This window comes from Ctenocephalides felis, unplaced genomic scaffold (genome assembly GCF_003426905.1).
Source record: "Ctenocephalides felis isolate EL2017-DRISC unplaced genomic scaffold, ASM342690v1 CF-g0.4_SCAFFOLD_01886, whole genome shotgun sequence".
In the NCBI taxonomy this organism is placed as follows: domain Eukaryota; kingdom Metazoa; phylum Arthropoda; class Insecta; order Siphonaptera; family Pulicidae; genus Ctenocephalides; species Ctenocephalides felis.
In genome coordinates, this window is record NW_020538040.1 from 39,859,396 (window position 1) to 39,880,265 (window position 20,870).

General features: G+C 28.3%; 3 protein-coding genes across 3 annotated transcripts in view; 1 reads left to right on the forward strand and 2 right to left on the reverse strand.

Moving 5' to 3' along the window:
• The window catches only part of LOC113374947 (ionotropic receptor 21a-like), a 20,704-nt gene extending 15,075 nt beyond the window's left edge, over positions 1 to 5,629 (reverse strand). The window contains 3 exon segments of the mRNA XM_026614905.1: positions 477 to 610; positions 864 to 1,092; positions 5,615 to 5,629. Of these exon segments, the coding sequence (XP_026470690.1) occupies positions 477 to 610; positions 864 to 1,092; positions 5,615 to 5,629 (378 nt within the window).
• A 1,884-nt stretch (positions 5,630 to 7,513) lies between these two features.
• On the reverse strand, positions 7,514 to 10,646 carry LOC113376971 (28S ribosomal protein S30, mitochondrial). Its single transcript, XM_026617110.1, is given in 5 exon segments — positions 7,514 to 7,922; positions 7,925 to 8,584; positions 8,816 to 8,971; positions 9,450 to 9,724; positions 10,048 to 10,646. Coding segments are annotated over 5 exon segments (1,632 nt in total). The 5' UTR covers positions 10,485 to 10,646; the 3' UTR covers positions 7,514 to 7,818.
• Positions 10,647 to 10,862: 216 nt separating this feature from the next.
• On the forward strand, positions 10,863 to 13,622 carry LOC113374948 (DNA polymerase delta subunit 3). Its single transcript, XM_026614906.1, has 8 exons — positions 10,863 to 11,085; positions 11,148 to 11,303; positions 11,381 to 11,514; positions 12,208 to 12,269; positions 12,348 to 12,475; positions 12,551 to 13,001; positions 13,071 to 13,247; positions 13,468 to 13,622. The coding sequence occupies exons 1-8, from the start codon at positions 11,014 to 11,016 to the stop codon at positions 13,620 to 13,622; spliced, it is 1,335 nt and encodes a 444-aa protein (XP_026470691.1). The 5' UTR covers positions 10,863 to 11,013.
• The last annotated feature ends 7,248 nt before the right edge of the window (positions 13,623 to 20,870 follow it).

Genomic DNA, 20,870 nt, shown 5'->3' on the forward strand with positions numbered 1-20,870 from the left:
TACCAGTGCGACTTTTTGGACTACTTTTAAATTAGCATCATTCGAAAGCCTGTACATTTTCTTCTGTTATTCAAAATTCATTTAAGGTAGGTGGAACTTTGGGTGAAAAGTTGGAAAAGCTAGTACACGCACTGCGTAAATTTTGGAAACGTGGCAAATATCTCTTACAGAAACCCATTACAAAATAAATTGAAATCCAGAGAGAAAAGATTGGTAATAAGAAAAGTTGGATTCTTAGATATGGATGCTAAGTATTTATGTTGTTAGCTGCAGTATATATTTACATAATAATTATACGACGTTAAAGTAACATAATTTAGATAACATTCAAAATAGTATGCTTTTGAAAATAGTTAATACCTAAGCACGCAATGATTAGTTGAGTATATTAGTTCTAGTCTTACATAAAACTTATAACTTAAATAACCTTGTTGTTATAATTTTATTTCATTTTTTGAATTAATTTAATTAAAAACCTTTGCATGTGTTTGTGGTCCAATAACGCTGCTGCTGCGCATCACATCTGCCAAAAATAGTATGTAACTTCTGCATTTATCATCACTTCCCATAGGTTCCAGCAATCGTTTATCAGCAATTTTATAATTGTCATCTATTTATAAAAAAATACTTTAAAACCGACAATTTGTGTACAAATATTATATGAATAATAATAATCAACAATACAAAATGGTATCTTAAGATACTGTATTTTTGGTATTTCTATCAACTAAGGTTCCAGTATACGATATTTCTGAAATTCTCGATATTAAAATCTTTTGATATAGGTCATATTATTAAAATTATGAAATTTTCACAACTAAAGGTAAAGTTAATAGCTGATACTATTAGAATTCACGTTTTACCGATTCTTCCGTGAAAAAATGATAGTGGGAATTTTTTGAACAACTGTTGAAGTAGAAGATCTTCGCCATGTTCTACCATCGAGTCATAAAGTATAACCGGAACACAGTCTCGGAGATATCTCCTGGCCAATGTATCCAAAAGAAACACCAGGCTGGGAGTCTGGTCAAATGCAGTGCGTTCACCATTGAAAGCTCGGTCCCATAGTTCTTCTCGAGTTTTGGGATGACCCTGGTAAAATAATCAATTTAATCAGAAAACTGAATATGCAAATGCATTACTTTTCCACTGAAAACAAACCAATTATTGAATATATATATATAAATGTTTCTTCATTTTGAACCACTAAATACAAACATAGATAATAGACACAAAATTTATCGAAAATTAGCAACTTGTGCTTGCACATTTTTATACAAAGTGAATCATAAATAAAAATTATTATTTTGTTAAACTTCGACAAATGATGTACTAAATTTATATTTAGAAAATGAGTATATTAAATAAAATAAAATAGAAAATATAATACATATATGTATATAATATAAGCATCCGAGAAAAAAAAATCTCCTAGAAACGCAAATAAAATGATAACCGGTGTCCATTGTTCTGAAAATATAAAATAGGTATATTCAGAACTAATGGGTTCTATGAGCTGTTGTGAGTAAGATCTTACAAACTACGTTTGTTTTATTACATATGGCAACCCAAACAGTTGTCACATCTCTGTATGATAAATTTTTATTACAATCTCTGTAATAGGGCAAGTATGGTGCAACAATGCCGGAGAGGGCTATTTTCACTTGGAAACATATTGCTATCTATATTTCCGAATGAAAATCGTTGTCAATGTTGCCTGACAACAGGCTGCTCGAAGTGGGAATCGAACCCGGGACCTCTGAAACAAGTCCTGTCGCTCTTAACCGCTTACCTACGGGCGAGCTCAAAGTTTTTTTAATTTTCAAAATTGTTTCAAAATTATTGACTACAACGTAAACACATAATTTTGCATTTTTGTGTTATAAAGGAACGGCTCAACCGATCGTCTCACAAAACCAATCATCGCGAGTCAAAAAGATTTTAAATTTGGTTTCAAAAAATTGAAAACGTGAACGTCTGTTTCGGAAAGTTTAATTATTTTGGGTTGTTGTGAAATATAAAAAATTAAAGGTCAAAAGACCTTTTGTAAAATTTAAAAACTTTTATATTTTCCTATGCATCTGGATACTGCTTTTTTACCATTTTTAATAAATATTTTCAAAATTTATTTGCTTAAAAGATCAAATGATGAATGATACTTTCTACTTTGACATTGCTGGCCTAGATTTATACTAGTTATAATGAGACAATACATTTAAATAGTAATTATTTAACATAAAAATAATGAAAATGAATTACCTTAAAAATTGGTTCAATTGCCAAATTCTGTCTTTTATATCGAGTTATATTATGAATCAATTCGTAAGTTTCATGCTGCACTGAATATGTGACAAAAGTTTTGATTATCAAAGCACAAAGTATGATTCGTAAACTGAAAATACACATCATTCTAATTAAAATGTTATGTTACAAATTATATTTAAATATTACAAATTATATTTTATATGCGCACTTTTTAATATCCATACTAATATAACTCTTTAAGTAAATAATATTATAACTAAGTTAATTAATTTAAAAGAAAATAACAACTGTTAAGATAAAACCATTACTGAAACTGTACCTACACGACGGTGTATCAAATAGAAAACTAATATGATTTATTATTATTTTTGACGAAATTACAGAGTCGGCTTTATATGTAAGCATTATTGCTATACTTGATTTTCTTGAATAAATTTAATCAATATTGTACAGTATTATGCAAATTTGTTATATAAAATCAATCAATTTACCTTAAACAAATCTAAAAATATTTAAAAAAATATTATATCGGCTATACCTATCGGCTTGTCAACGAAATTAAGTTTATGATATGCAGTTTGTTACTAACTTTTATAATTATTTGTATTAAACAATGTGAGTAATAAAACTGCAGAATTTTGAATGAAAAAATTGTCAATCATACGTCTTTTATACTTTCCACAAATATTAAATTTATTTGGACATATTGTTCTCCAAATACTGACTCCCTTAAAAATCAAGTCAATACTTATTCTGAAAATGCATTTTATTACATTTTTCATATTTTGTTTTTTTTTTCGTTTAATTGCAATTTGATTTTGAATAAAATTTTCGAAATAATTACATTCTACTTCAAGATTGTTGATTCCTACACATTAATTCTGAAAAAACTATTTTAAATTAATTTTTTTACCTCCGATTACCATAAAACAATCATAAAAAATTAACTTAAAATGCAAGCATCAGGACAAATTGCTGAAATTTTCTATTTCATGATCAAATGCAAGACATATATTAGATTTTTTAATATAAAAAATTACATAAGTTAAATTGCTGTTTCTAGCTCCATTTTCGTTCTGACTATGAAATGGTCAACAGGTCTTCAAAAATAAATGAGCTCGCCGCATTGTGAAAAATTTAATAAAATATTATTCGGATCATCTAAATCGGTTCAGCCGTTCTTCCTAAAAAAACGCCGTATTCTAACAATCATGCGTACTTACATATTTCACACACATACATACATTTTTATGGCAAAATCATCGGGAAGTCTTGAAACATACAAATATAAAATAAAATTTATTTTTCATGTTTTGCAATTTCAACACCTTACACCACGATAAGGTAGCTGCTTTATAGTTAATACTATAAATTATTGCAAACTAATAATTAGTTTAACCCTTTCCACTCGGACGCCACCACTCCGGCGGCAAAATTCGTATAAATCTCGGAATTTGCGAGTGAAAAGAGTTAATATTTTTGGTAGCAATTTTGTACATACCCATCTTTCGAATCATTTTACCTATTGAAAAAAGCATTGCATGAATTTAATCTAAATTTGTAATGATTTATATGAAAAATATATAAAAAACATAACAAAAAGAATATACGCTAAATTTAATTTATACTGATATGGATACTAATTTTTTCCGCAATAAAAAAATGTGCTCAGCACGGCCCTGTAAAATAAGTATTAATTCGACCAAAGTCAAGGGTCAGTTATGTGATATAATGAATTTTCATAATAAATAAATGTCAGGGTAATTTTTCTCTGGCTTAAAGCATAAAATTGGTAGTGATGTCGTATTTTACTTGTAGGTCGCAAATAACACCTGCGTTAGTGAGTATATTTAATTTTAATAGATCGTTATTGAATCGTATAATTTTTTCTATGAATTGATTTTCTACTATTTGCAAGTTGTGAAAATTTTACTGTACGAAGATAAACTCAACTAGTATAGATTTTTGTCATATTTATGCCAAAAAAAAAATGCTTTTTGAGATTTACACTCTACACTCACTATAGTATATACCAGAGCGTGCCTTGGCTGGGCTCCGTATAAAAATGGGTTAGGGAGTCCTTAGGAAGGGTTTTAACTAGTTGTAAGTGGCACTTTGCCTGAAGCAAAATGCAAAAGATTCCCATACATGTGAATAATTAACTTAATTACTAAGAATCGAGATTGCTTAGAAAAAACCTTTAACTGTTCATTTCAAAAGTAAAATGTTTCTTTTAACTAAAAAATAATCAATACGATTTCCAATTATGTATTTCAAACATACTCATAATATATGTAATTGTATAAATTAAATTAATTTATTTATTAACTTTCCGTAGGGAACGTTATATAGTAATCGCAAAAAATCGAAAATGAAGATTATTTTACGTTTCTAAGGTTTCTGAACATTTTAACATGCCTTTGAAAAAAATGGATGTTTGTGTATGTATATATGTGCGGATACAATTTTTCGTCGACGATTTCGAAAACACGGATTAGCCAATTTGAATGATTAAAAAAATATTCGATTCCTATTGATAAGGAGACGTGCTGATTAGTTTTTGGCAAAGTCAGGTTTAGCCGTTCCAAAGATACGGAGCAAAAAGTGCCGAAAATGGTAATTCAATTTTTGAGAAAACAAGAGCGTCTGATTTTAATAATTCAAAAAACATTTTACTTGTATTGACAAGATGAAGAATTGATCAAATTTTCATGAAGGCAGGTCTAGCGGTTTCGGAGATCTAATGAAAAAAATAAAAAAAAAGCCATTTGGCGGTCAAAAATGATCATTGGACGTATGCACATCAAATTATCAGATATTTTATAGAGATTTTAACAATAAGTATAAATTTTGTTTACATTCCTATGGGTTCCGAACTAATGTTTTTCCGTTAGACGGCGATGCGGCGCTTACGCGCTTTGACATTGCGTGTCTATGCTGTTAAAGCAGTACGTTTGCTTTGAAAAAAAGTTCAGAATTTCCAAAATAAGTCAAAATATTTTTTTTTCAAAAAAAATTAAAAAACAAATGTACATTGTATATTAAAAAAAGTACATATTTTAATAAATTTATTTTCATAAGAGAGAACATTTTTCCAATATTTTTATATAAAGTCAAGAAAACTATTAAGAACTATTACATTTAAAAAGTATCATGGTTAAAACTACTCCACATATCTTTTCTAGTATAATTAGTGCTGCTTCGAAAGACTTATCATCACCATGCTGGTTATGAAAAGCGATTGAATCTTGGTCGGTTCTTCCCTTGCAGATAATATTTGGAAAATTCATAAGGTAAGGCATAGAATTTCTGACAGTTGAAGAAATTATGAATTGTCCGATGCCATTACCTGAATTTGCTCCATAGTCGGAAGTAAAATCCACCGATTCCAGGTTGAATGTAAAAGTCAAGCCTCTTCGTTTTTACGAGTGTGGTTAGATGGAATTTGACGTTTCGATCGATGAGCCTTCATATTGGTGAGCCTTTCGCGCATTGTTTTCATCCGATTAGGAACTGCGATGAGGTGAGCAACCAAGGTGGGGATCTGTGGCTGCTGCAGCTTTGCTAATCCAATGAAGGACGACGATTACCTTCTCCAAGTTGCCCAGAAAATTTATTTAATTTCGGCTTCGAGGTCCATCAACACGTATCCTCCATATATAGTAAAAAAAAGCGTTTTTCAACGTTGTCCAGATCTTGTTGTAGAAGTTGATGTGCTTATTGTATAGACAAATGCTGAAATTCTTGTCCTGAAAGATAGAGAAAAATCGTACATACAAAACACAGTTGACAAATTAACCCATTCCTGATGCGCTCCAGAAAGAATTTTTATTGGTATAGACTCCATATGGTTATTAGACCGAAATAAAATAATTATTTTCTAGATATTAAAAATAGTAGCTCTGTTAAACAAGGTTTTAGTTTATTTAGTACCAGTATGTTTACAAATACTTGAATAATGTCGAATAACACTGCAGAATAGCATCTTTTTAAAAACCAAATCATCTCCTAGTTTTGATGCATCAATTCTAACTTAATGCATTAAAAAAACGGCCCTGGAAAAGCAAGAAAGCAAATTAATGATCGATGTATAAGAAGACAATAATTGCGACGATCGCGAATAAATTTATTCTCGCAACTTTTCATGAATGACAGAATAGCTATAGTTTAAGAAGATCTTTATTGTATTTTATAAATATTACCATTTTTATGAAAACTTTATCAGACTCACATTTTACTCGCTTTGCTGTGATAACTGCTTTTACAGCACTGGCAAAAATTAAAACAAAATTCTAGATATCCAAGAAGAAAGTGAATTCAAAGAAGCTTGCACTAAAAGCCTAACAGCTCTTTATTCAGAAATTTTAGCCGTCATGAACATTTAACAAGCAATATGTGGACAAATCATATTTTAAAAATTTATGCCATTATGTAAAGACCGCAATACATAAACAAAAATGTTTTAACGCTAACAACATTAGGTATCAAATACTACCAACTACCCAAGAAACCCAGAAAAATCCAGAAAAAAAAACAAAAATACTGCACTAAATAATACATATTCTGTGAATTGGTGGTGGGAATGGTAATGATAATTATATTTGTGGTGTAAATTATATCTTTTGAATTTCTATTCATCAATATTTTAATATTATACAAAAATTATATTTTATATTTTGTTGAATGGCATCACTCAAAGCGATACTATTTTGATCTAATACCTATACTCTCCTATAAAACCCTGTGCCTCAAAAATCAATACTTTGGCGTATTCCGTTTTCAATTTGAATATACAGAACTATCTATACTCTACATTTTTGCAAAGCAGCAGCAATACAACAAATTATTATTTGGTCATACTATCTCCAAGAATCGAATATTAGTAATTACACTTGCAGTATTTATAAAATATTATTTCAAATTGAACTTATTCCCGAATTTCATAAAATAACAAGTATGATTTTTTGATGCAGTGGCTGAAACAAGGCAAAAATGGGAAACAATACATTGCACACTATGTGCATATTCCAATTAACACAAGTTTTTTAGATTAAAATATAATTTTTTTATGCGAGAACATTAATTTCAGCTAGTGATTTTTTTTTTACTAATTTAAATTTACAATTGTTGTACTCTTCAAGTATTTTGTATACAAAGGAGATTTTAACTTGTATGCACATAAGCACTACAAACTTTAATACTATCAACTAAAACACAATTTAACTCATTGTAGTACACAAACTTCCCTATTTTGTGTTTGAACGATTTATAGATTTTCTACATACATCTTGAAAAATATAATTTCAGATATATCAATTTCCTACTGTCTACCTCAATGTATAATAAAGAACTGAATATAGGTAATCACAATTACACAACTTTGAAAATATCATTTTGAGTTGTACTTATCTCCAAATATGTTGATTGTGTATTGCAAAGTGCCCATACCTATATTATTCAACTGGCAATTTTCCAAAATGCAAATAACAAATATAAAATGATGTTTCTTTTTATATATTATAATTATACATTTAGTTAATCATACATTAATAATTAAGGATAATAAGTTTTAGCCCACTTTGGTTTACTCTTAGGACCTCCAGGTCTTATGCATTTTGGTATATATTCAGGTGTATGTTCATCAAGCCTTCTATTATAGGATTAATACCCAATTCAAAAGGCCTCCTTCTAGGTTCCATTGGTCTTGTTTTATGATCAATTTTATAAATCTTTTCCCAATGATAAACTTCATAAGGTAATCTATGCCTTGGTCTATTCGACACCAAATGTTTATACCTACTTTCTAGCCAAACACGTTTTTCCTCATCTTGTATATTAGCTACAAGCGGTTGACATTTATCTAAATATGGCTTCATTTCAATATCTCTTGCTTTCGGTTTATTTATATAATATTGTATCAGCTGCCTCAAAACATTGTCATTTAGATTAACCACTTTACCTGAGTCGTCAACAGAGTCAAATAATTTCATTTCTTTGGTACCCCAACATAAATTTACCTTCTCATTGCTACAGTAATTATCACTATGGATTAAAGTAGTGTTCAACTGGTATGTGTATAGGGAGAACAGTTGACCATTAGTTATGATAGTTTGAGTTGTTAATGGATATGTGATGTCATTATAAGTATTGAATCCTTGGTAGTTTGATTGAGCCAACAACCATGCATAGGAATGTAAAATTCCCATGCTGTGTAAGGCTTCTTGATAATCTTTTTCACCAGCATTGAGTCTGTTTAACATACTACCTCTTGTATGGTAAGAAAGTAATCCAAATTCTTGTTCATCACCCGGCCAGAAACCTGAAAAGGTATCTTCTATAGAAAAAATGGTATAAACTAGTTGAAATGTAGAACAAATTAAAAATGATGAAATTAATTAACAAGTATAAATTGATTTACAATTTTCCATTAGTATTGAGTACTTTGAATTATTGTAGTATTCAAATGAAAATTTTCATCATTTAACTAAAACAATAGCATACAAACAATAATTCAATCATCTTTCAACTCGATTTATTTACTATTTTATACCTGGTATACTTGTAGCATGTCTATGTTCTTGTACATATCCAAGGGTTCTAGGATCATACATATAATGTGGAATAGAGTAAACATCTTTCGTTGCGGATTCATGAGGTACAAAAGATTCCAGTGGACATGCACTTCTAATAGTCAGTGCAGGAGTAGCTAAAGCATTACAATTTAAATATAGAACTAGATTGCAGTAAATAGTTAGTAAAATTACTTATGTAAGGATTTATAAAATATTTTGTTCAAATGACAAATATATATTTTATTTAATAAACTGCATGAACGGAAAACATGTAAAATTCTATACACAATTCTGGAAGGAAATTGTTCATGCTTAGCTTTATACAATAAGTGTTTTCATTAGATATAAAAAAATATTCACATTTTTTAAATCAATTTTTTTTTTAATAAAACTCAGAAAACAAAGGACATAGATTCAAAATAATGACTATATTAATTTTAAATTTGCGCTCCTGAAAAAATGTAACTTCTATTTTATTAAGTATTAAAGATACGTCAAATTCCAGACAGAGCTCAAATAAATTCCAATTTAACATAATATTTTTGTACATTTCTATTTAATATATTTAGTTACAAACTATTTTTACAGTTACAATTTAACTTGTCTACTTACCCAAATATTGAACATGTTTATCAACATAATCATCAGCTTCATGTTCCAGCCATTTAAGGCCCTTTTTTGCTTTCCTTGTAGATGCAGGAGGTAAAACGCCACCCACAACCCAATAGGCTTCAATGCGTGACTTTTGGTCAATACCAGCTTCAAATAAATGATCTTCGTCCTTTGCTAAATTATTTATGATAATTCTATTAATATTTTCTATCACCATTTCTGCTACTTTATCTTCAATTTCTGATGCTGATAATTCACCACTTTTCACATTACTTCTAAAAATGGAATGAATTAATTAATCTATATGAAAAGATTAAAATTTTTGTATTGCTGTCTTTTCATGCTGTCTTTAATCTAAAATGAATAAATAATAATAAAATGTGCAAAAACTTATACAGGAATGTGATGGAACTTGTCATGAATGCACAGACAGTAAATTACTTCACAATAGCGAGTTAATTAAATTGATCTAAATAAAAACTTTTATTATTTTAATAAGAAAGATAAACAGAAGGCAATGATAATTTAACATATATAATGCATGCTGATAAAGAAAATTCAAATTAACATAATAAAAATAGTGAATATCTTATCATACTTAATAGCTTTGTGAACAAAAGATAATGATTCCTCAATCTGTCCTTTAATTAGTTCAAGATATTTTGTAGTTTTTTCTTCATACTGGCTGTAAAAACTAAGTGGTTCATTTTGTTCAATGAAATGTGTTCGGGTGTAATGTTGTATCAACGGCAAAGCATTATAAGGAACTTTTTCATGGTTTATTAAAACAGATTTAAAACCATAATACTTTGGCATATTAATTTTAATCAGCTTTTCTTCTACTGACTTAACATTTTGTATTTCATCATGCCATGATTGCTTTTCTCTTCGTCTGGCTGCACTTCTAGACAAATCTAAAATCGGTGGATATTTAGGTTGTTCTTGACGAGTTTCTACGGCAATATTTGAAGAATATTTCACAATATTCAAAGCCAAAGTATTTCTTTTCAGTTTAATTAAATTTGTTCTCAACATTTTGAAAATATATTATGACGAGAACATAACCACAAAATAAATTTAACCTGACAATTGTTGGGAGTATTACAAATACAAAATTAATTAGTTTGTATTGCTGATTTCACCGAAGTTGAAAGATGAAATTATTGAAAAAAGTACATATGGAGCCTCATCATTTATACAGAACCATTAAATTGCACAAAGTTTTAAAAAATTGATTACTTAAATCTAGAAAAATAAAAGGTTAGGTTAGGACCATGTTACGATAATGGATATTAACTTAAATCTTATGACACACGACATCGTTTTCCTTCTGTCACTGTCAGTCAACTGTCATCCATGACAGCAATGTTCTCTTGTGTAAAGCCGCGAAAACCTCGTTTTGATTCAAATTAATATAAATCTCTAGTATTTTCATGTTGTACGCTATATAAAATATGTTTATTAGTTAATTTACAATTTAATGCATCACTATTTATTTAATTTGTCCAAAGTTATACGCCATTGTATTATTCAACATTTACCCCAGTGTTGAATTTAGAGAAAAATGTTGGACGAAGAATCAAGAAATATATTTTTGCAAAACTTGGATGAATTTATTCTGGATGAAGAAAAGATCGTATGATAGATTTATATATTTTTATTTTAGTAAAGTGCACTTGACACATTAATTTCTTTAAGGTTACTGCACGATGGTTGTCTAAAACTCTCAATATAAACTATAAAGATTCCACTGCTGTTCTCACTACATGGATAGAAAAGAAAAAAGATGCAGAAAATTTATTAACAACGTATGCAATATCAGGAAAGAAAGAAGATGGGTCTCTAATAGTGACAGTAAGAATTATTCACCTATATTAATCTTTTATATTAACTAAAAATTTTAATATAATATGAACACGATCTTTTACAAGGTGTTACGTGATTATGCAGTTGATGATTTTGTACAAAATTTAACTGATGTTTCCAAATCAGTTTATAGTGCTCAGAAAGGGGTCTTGAAAAATATACAATTATTAGCAGCTGCAAATGAAAATTATTCTCCTTGGTATGTTATATGATCAGTATTTAATTTACTTTCAATTTTCAATCTTATACAGAGTGTTAATATTAAACCTTACATGGGACTCTAACCTATTTTATTAAAATTGAAGTATGGCTGTCCTGAACTTTATAAAAATATTGTTTTTGCTAGAACAGCTCATGTTCAACTAGTTTTACCACAAACTGTGGTGAAGTAAGGATATGTGTAAAACATTCTAGGGCCTCCTTTTTCTTACTCAAACCTGCAATGTAAATATATTAGTTTTCAGAACATATAATATAGCTGTAACTAGTAAAAATATTTTTTTCTAATATGAAAATCGGAGCTAATATAAATAATTTGAACAAACGTTTACATAATTTACACACAAATTTATTTGATATGATTTTTCAAACATGATGCTTAGTGTTTTCATTTAATTGCATCTGAAATGAGTACAGTAAATTTCTCTGATAATGTTTTATTTGCGCATTAATGAATTTTTGAAATATGCATTATTATATAAATTATTATGCTTGCATATTTTATTATTACTAATTAATTATTTCATTACTTTATTTGTAATTGATTAAAACAAATTAATTATTAAAAAGCCTATGTTGCATCACTATATAAGAAATCACTGAATACACTGAATTTTTGTTTTAATAATTAATTCACGATTTAATTTTGAACATGGATTTAATATATTTTCAGTTTAGGTGGCATAATAGGCCCTACTATAGACAGAAAAATAACTCCTTCTATTGCTCAAGAAGGTAAAAACTTTACTTTTATTGGAAGGCATGTAATAAAGTAACTTCACATATATTAAAATATTATTTTTACAAATACAGCAATAACCGCGGATGTGAAACCTGACGTTTTAGTACCAAAGTTAGAAAAGCAAAGTCAAAGCACAAATGCATCAAACAACCTTAAGAAGGAGCCTGAGAGTTTATCATCATCACAAAAGCCTTTAAAGGTATGTATTTCACAAAATACTTATAATAGACTACTATTTTGTTTTTAATTTTATTCATATGTTACTTATTCCTAGAACAAAGAGATTTCAAAAGGTGGAATAGCAAATTTCTTCAACAAACAAAGTGCAACAAGTGCAAAAAGTACTAATAATGTAACTAAAAAAGGAGAGACTAAATCAATTAATAATTTTTTCAAAAAAACTAGTCCTAAGAGTTCAACTGCTACAGCGGAAGATAATTCAAACAAAGTTACTTCTGAAAGTGTAGCAGAAAGTACTGTAGTTAAAACAGAAATTAAAACCGAAGAAAATTTAAGCAAAAATGAATGTATTTCAAATGATGATGTGGGAAGCAATGTGGATGATGATGTCATACCGGGTACTCCACAACCTGAGACTAAACTTAGCACTCTAAACAAAATTGTGAATAAGAAAAAATCTAAACGAGCAAGAGAAAATTCTGATGAAGATAATTTAAAGAAGAGAAGAAAAAGAGTTTACGTTCAAAGTGATTCTAGTGATGATGGTAAGACCAACAAATTATTTTAGAAGTAACTTGGATCTTGGACTTTGATTTTATTTTTTAATGTTATAGATATTTTTGGCAATGAATCTGAAGATGAAAAAATGGAGCAGGAACCTGCAGCAGAAAGTAATTTGGATAAACCTGTAGGGAAAAATATTGTTGAAGAACTTGCAAATACCAATACACTTAATAAGAAGAAAAAGAAAATTGTAGATAAAATGTATACGGATGAAGATGGATTTATAAGTATGCTTTCAATAAATGTGTATTATATTTTGTCTAAATATCATAGGTTACAAGTAATGCCAAGGATTTAATATTAAATGGAACTGTTATATTAAGTTATCTGAAGGAAAATCCATTTTACACTTATATTACACTTTTGAAACAGTCTTTCAGCAATGCAATTAAATAATTGTAGAGCAATATTAAATACAGAATTACTAAAATGTTGAAATCTTTTTAGTCACTTGTAAAGAAGTTGAAGAATGCAGTGCATCTGAAGAGGAGGAAGAACCTCCAGCAAAAAAGGCAGCGCCATCCCCACCAAAACCAATGCCCAAGAAGATAAACCCGGGAACAAAACAAGCAAACTTAATGAGCTTTTTCAAAAAGAAGTAGTTTGAGCATGATTTTAATTACCATTATGATGTTAATTTTTAATTATTTTTAATTACACATATTTAAAGTTGTATTTGTTTGGTTTATTTCCATTTTCAACGTGATGATTTCAGCAAGAGTGGTTAGGTTTAGGTTTTTTGGATATAGGATAGGATTTGTGTTTTCATCGGTGAATGTATAACAAAATAAAAAATAGAAACTGTCTATATGTTCTAACAATCATATAAATATTGTTAGAAATATATAGATAAATGAGAATCAGGATATATTTTTCATTGGCTAAAAAAAGTAAGTACTTGAGTAGTAAATGTTAAAATGCCAGTGGTGAATTTTGATTTATGCAAGTATAAATTACTTGCAAGTACTTTCATGTTCAATATAAAGGATACATAGGTATATTTACTTCTTATAGCCTTGACTATAATACCAATTCTGTATTGTTTTTATGTCTAACTTTCTGCAACTAAACATACATTAATATATGGATACAATTTTGCACTAGTCAGGTGCAAACAAGCAATTTGCAATATAGGCGCCAAATTACCTGTTTCCCAGAGGCAGTGAGGGATGGCCAAAAATTTGAGTTTCAAATACAAATTTTAAGCTAAATGATATTAATAAATCAAAAAAAGATCATTATCATTTTTATGGTAAAAACCAGCTTTAAAGTTGGCCTTTATGCAAAGTTTGGGTGCTTCTTATTGGACAATAGATAGATTTAGCCAAAAACGGATAGCATTTTTGGAATCAGCGCTTCTAAATTTATCAAAATCAGTAAAAACATTTTGAAAATCACGAAGAAGAAATACAATTTATTAATAAAAAATCGATGTTGCAGATGATAATTTTGATGTTTGCAGTACATGCCGTAAACATTATTATATTAGTATTTTTTACTCATTCACAAAATAATTTGAGATCCTGGTTCCTTTTTGTGCTTTCAGCTTCTGAATTAAAAAACAAATTATCAATAGGTATTTACTTTTTCTCTTCCTGAAGATGTACCAAAAATAATAAGTAAGCAAATCATTTATCACAAAAAGTTTATCCTATTAGCTCAGCCATGTTTCAAAAGTGAACACTTGTGAATTCTTCCTTCAATTTGGCCAAAAATTCCTTTACGAAGGCACTAAAAAAATTCCTCAATTTGGAAAAATTTCTTCCTTTGGGGTTAGAGGGTGCAATATCCAATAACAAGAATGTTTTAAGTGTAATCTTTTTTTCAGCACATATTATTCCACAGCGAGAGCAATAATTTTCAAACTCAACATCTGATTTCACTTTCTGATTGAACTTCCACTAATCTTCGTGAGATAATAAATAAGAAAATATTAGTTATTAAATGAAATGTTTATTTTATTAGTACATTTCTTGAAATTTGGACTTCACAATTAATAAAGGAAATATTTTTTTTAGAATACCTATCTACATACAAAAAATATTTCTATTCAGTATTTTAATAACTATTTTTCTGTATAAATATAAATTACCTAATGTGATTCTAATTAGTTTATAATACGCTATTAGGATAAAATGAAAATGTAATTATATATAAACATGAACGGTGCACAGGTACATTTTTATTAATTGGCATTTTACTAAAACTAAAATAAAATTAGCAAATGTTAAATTCTTTATGTACTAAATTAAAAATTATATCGTTCAACATTTAAAATTGTTATAATGAATTATATAATTTCTAAGGATATTTATATTGAATAAAGGATTTAAAATTATATATTTCACAATTATAATAAAAGCCGTTCATTAATATCTAATGCTATAATAACATAAGTAAATTCGTAATATTTTTTATGTTCATGTAATAAATAAAATATTCAGAATACTTGAGTGCTATAACTAAAAGATAATTTGATATTATCCAATATTTGCTTAAATTAACTCAAAAATATTCATAAATTCGTATTCAAATATTCATAAATGGTATACATCTATTTTGTATTGTCATAATACCTTGAACTTCGGTGACTTAACAAATAAAAAATAATTTTAGTAAGTTTATAAGTAAATTAATTTGCAATACTATAAATAGTATGTATAATACATATATTTATATATATTATACATACATATAAATACTTACATACTCACATATGTATTTAAAAATAATACATTAAAACATGTGTTGTAAAGAGTTGGCGAATATTTAGCATTTCTTATATTTTACAATAAGAAAGACAATTTAAGCATCTGAATTATAATTACCAAAAATATTTAAAGATATTTTAAATTATAAACCGAGATTTGATTTTTCTCTAATTAATACATAAACTGTTTCTACAAAGCTCCCTACTATAGTACAATATATTCAAAATAAGATTTAATTAAATAAATATATTGTTTGCCAATTGTCGATTGTAAAATATAGAAATAAGTATATGTGAACCAATGTAGTTAATCCTCATTAAGTATTAAATGTACCACAGAAACTGAAATTTAAAAATTAAACGCAAAATAAAATGATTTATTTTTTCAGCCAGATACTGTTTATACTATTCGCCAACTCTACCAATGAAATAATAAAATAATTCGCATAGTAAATTTAAAACAATAGTGGAATTAGGCTTTGATCTTGTTTATATCCACCAAGATTTCGTGCCTGACGTCATTAAAAAAATCTTTTGAAAAATGCTTCGTTTGCAAAAAAAAAAATGATACTATATATAACTTTGCCATTGACTACAAGCTAACAAAATCATGTTTGAAGATTTTAACATGCCTTTGCTAGTTTCATAATAGCCATATTTGTCCGTGTGAGTGAATGTTTAAAAACCAATAAATACCCATTTTGTTCTAAATTTCTAGTTATTAAGGCGATTCCTGATCACGCAATTTTTTTACTATAAAATAAAAATATCACAAAATTGAATATAAAAATACTAACGCACAGTAACATCACCTGTGACATGAACGAGGATATTACATTTTGATCTAATTGATCCTGTAATAGGACTACTGAGAGCATTCGTGGGCGTTATTTGACCCTCGACATCTTCCTGCCAGGTCATCTGTCCGGGCTCTGGTGGGTCTTGAGCAGTCTCCAGATCCTCACTTTACCGTCGCTGTAAGGCGATAAATGAAAATAAAATAAAAATAAAAATGACATGCCAAGATAATGTGCACAAGAACAAATTAATAAATATGATAAAGCTTTGATTAATTCAAATGGTGCTCCTAATAGATTCCGATGATAAGTGAGACATTTCTCAGATATGTGACGCCTAACATTTATTTTATAAAAGGTGGAGAAATGTAATCTGGACATCTAATTTGCAAGTAAAATATAATTAGAAGTAATTTAGTTGCTCATGTTCTATTTTATATAAAAATACAAAAATACTATGTGTTCTTAGTTGAGATTACGTACCACAACTATTGATAAACATATTGAACTAAAAAGCATTATCAAAATAAAAGTAAAGATGATTAGTTTCTATACACTGATATCTTTCGGTTAAGATTAATAATGTCGTTTATAATCATTATGTTTGATTCATCCGAAAAAACTTTTGACGTTTGATTCATCCTTACTTTATTAAAATTAATTCGAATAGTATTAATTCAAACTCAAAATAAGGCTTTGAAGAATTCTGTTATATTTTAAGTAAGTATTTTGTGAGTGATCGACAAGAATTCGTTGTTTTAAATAAATATTTCGATTGTAAAAATGCTAGATTAATCTGCAAAGATCAGAAGTATTCGAAAAAATAGAATTTGAAAATAAATATAGTGTCATAATTGAAACCTATTTTTAAGGTGCCAATTATGTTTTGCGCTCATAATTGGTGGCTGAAGAAAAATACTTCATTATAAATATAAATATATATTTGCTCGCATATAAAATTAAAAGCATGCAAGGAAACACTCCATGCAAACGAAAAATATAGACATTAAAATAGTTATTATTATATTTATAAGATAAAATTGTTAACTAGTTGAATTGTAGAAACTATAGAAAAAAAGCGGTAATCATAAATATTAGCCAAGATATCATAAAAGGTAGACAATTACTTTTTGTCAAGCACATAGAAGTATGAGTACCTACTAATAAAGTAAATTCTAGTAAAATTACAAAGAAAATGATTATTTGTTTTTTAGATATGTACATTGTATTATTATATTATTGATAAATTTGTGTGAATTTCATTATTGCGAAAATAGTTTTGCTCACGTCGTTTGATTAATAGTTTTAGTACCTATCAGTAGTATAATAAACTAACAATTATTGATTATAATTTAAATTTTCACCCCCACATTTCAATATCAACAATTATATAATTGATACTTGTTAGTTAAAGAGAAAGAGTGCATGCAAAAAGTCTATCAAAATTATGTTAAAACATTGACTCGTTAAAATAAGGCAACCAGGACCGAATTACGCAATATGGAAAACACGTTTTCGGAGTTTTCATATTTATATAAATATTCATGTATTTATATATAAAATTCGTTGTTTTTTTTTTGTAAATATAAGGTTATATGAAACTCTAGGGTATTTAGGATTTTTTTAATAGAAAACTAAATTTGATTACTAAAAAAAGTCTATGTATGTTGCATACGTTTTGCGTCTCAATTTCACCCTGCATTATAAAATAATTCAAAAATAAAAAAAATATACTAACGAAACAATAGTTGAAATAAATATTGAGTTTAGCATTATTGCTCGGCATATTCAATTATTTTTTCACCTCTGTAATCATTATCTTATTTAATAACTACATTAGACGTGATTATAACAAGTAAATAAGATGATAATATATAAATAAAAACTATTAAAATTTAAACATGCGTATCAATAATATTTTATTTTAATTATAAGTTTTGCAAGTGTATTTTTTAAAAACTAATTGTGTGCAATAAAATTTTTGAAATTTTAATTGTAACTTCAATAGCCGCGAAATCTCACAAAGGGTTTGGCACATTTTGGAGTCAAAATAGGGTGTTCTTTTATATAATGTGCGCTTTGAATAATCAATTTAAATGATAGTCAAAATATAAAAAAAATCTGATGTTGATTTCAGGTTAGTAGAACAACAAAATCACGTCTACTATGATAAAACAAATAAATATTTATCGGCGAGCATTTTCTTTAGAGCACGTCCCAGATTCTTCATTTATTAATGCTTAATAATTGACTTTCCAAAAAAGTATTAATTATTTTATAAAAAAACAACTTCTATAACTTGATAATACGCCTCAAAAAACAAACTCAAATCTACAAAGAATGAAGCCGTCCTCCAGCCTGCGCCTTATTTTTAGTTAATTCGGCCCTGGAAATCTTATCCGCACTGTTAACACCAAAAATTTTTCTTTAAAAACTCGATATGTCCTCTTATAAAATAGAAGAAGAAAATTAGTTTTCAAAAACATGCTTTGAAAAATTCAAATCACCCCATGCACATAAATACAATTCTAAACTTACATATGTAATTACAATATGAAGGCATTATCTACATCGTATACCACTACTAGCGATTTAGGCAGATTTTGACTAGATCAGTTTGATAATTTGGATTGTGTATATGTATGTGAGTGTATGTTTGGTCTATATACAAGTGATAAGTATATAATTGTGTTCAATGTACTATAATTGCTATTTGTAGGCCGAACCAAACCGCAAGTACGACCAAAAGTGCTCCATATCCACTGCAAAATATAATCAATGCACGTTCTTATTAAATACAAATAGCTTCACGATTAATTCAGTAGTAATGATGCCGATCAAATGCATATAAATACATATCTGTAACTTGTATCGAATATATAGAAAATTGAAAGTGGCCCAAAGATAATTAAAAACATATAATATGAACTGATAGTGTTCGCAAAATTCATTTTTGTCGCAAAATTACAAAAGGTTAAATGAAACTAGTTATGCATCTAACATCTCTGAATCAAGCGTTATGCCAATCACAATTAATAACAATTTAGATTTTACATTGCTTCAAATGATAAATTAAATGCAAAAAATCGCGTTTGATTCAAACGACAATTGTTCGAATTTGGTTAATACTTTTTCTTGATTAAAAAATAATTCAAATTCTATTAATCGATTTTTTATCGTTTAAATAAGATATTTCTAATAATACATTTATCGGTAAAAATACGAAAATATTATTATTTCTGATAGAAATTCGTTATATAAACATTTCAATGAGTACGTAATTAATAAAAAATTAAATGAACTCTTAGGGTGCGTTCGACTTGGACGCTTACGCGCTGTGAGCGCTCACGCTTATAAGCACGAATTTTTAGCGTTCGACTTGGCCGATAAGCGCTCAGAATCGATAACTAAATTCCGTTCGTTTTGGAAACTGTGAGCGTCAATAAGCATCAAAATGGCGGCAACTGGCGGTAACGGTAATTGTGTAAATTTTATTACTTTCTGGATCATTCAGCGGGATTATAAACAATTTAACAATTAATAAATAAATGAAATTTGGTTTGCTTATGCTTAATTCATATTAATATTAAAATTAAAATTTAAAATTATTTAAAATTAATTAAATTTAAAATTAATTAATATTAATATTAATATTAAAAAATAAATGTGATATACAACTTGGCATTTTTGCGGGATTATAAAAAATTTAACAATTAATGAATAAATGAAATTTGGTTAGCTTATGCTTAAGTAATAGTAATATTAAAATTGAAATTTAAAATTATTTAAAATTAATTAAATTTAAAATTAATTAATATCAATATTAATATTAAAAAATAATTGTGATCTACAGCTTGCCATTTTTGCGGAATTATAAAGAATTTGACAATTAATAAACAAATGAAATGACAGATAGTAAAAACAACTGACGCTCACGCTCACGCTGCCCTACCTCTGTGGCGTGAGCGTATGTGAGCGCAAAATATGTGCTACGAGCATCCTACGATGGTGCTACGAGCGTACTTATGTGACACTCACAGCGCCAAGTCGAACGATGAAAGCGCGCTCACGGCGCGCTCACAGCGCGTAAGCGTCCAAGTCGAACGCACCCTCTGTGGCAGCGTATGTGAGCGCAAAATATGTGCTACGAGCATCCTACGATGGTGCTACGAGCGTACTTATGTGACACTCACAGCGCCAAGTCGAACGATGAAAGCGCGCTCACGGCGCGCTCACAGCGCGTAAGCGTCCAAGTCGAATGCACCCTTAAGCAAACACCCATGCTAACGCATTTAAGTTGTTTAGAAACAAAATAATAACAGTGAAAAAGCATCAAAAATATT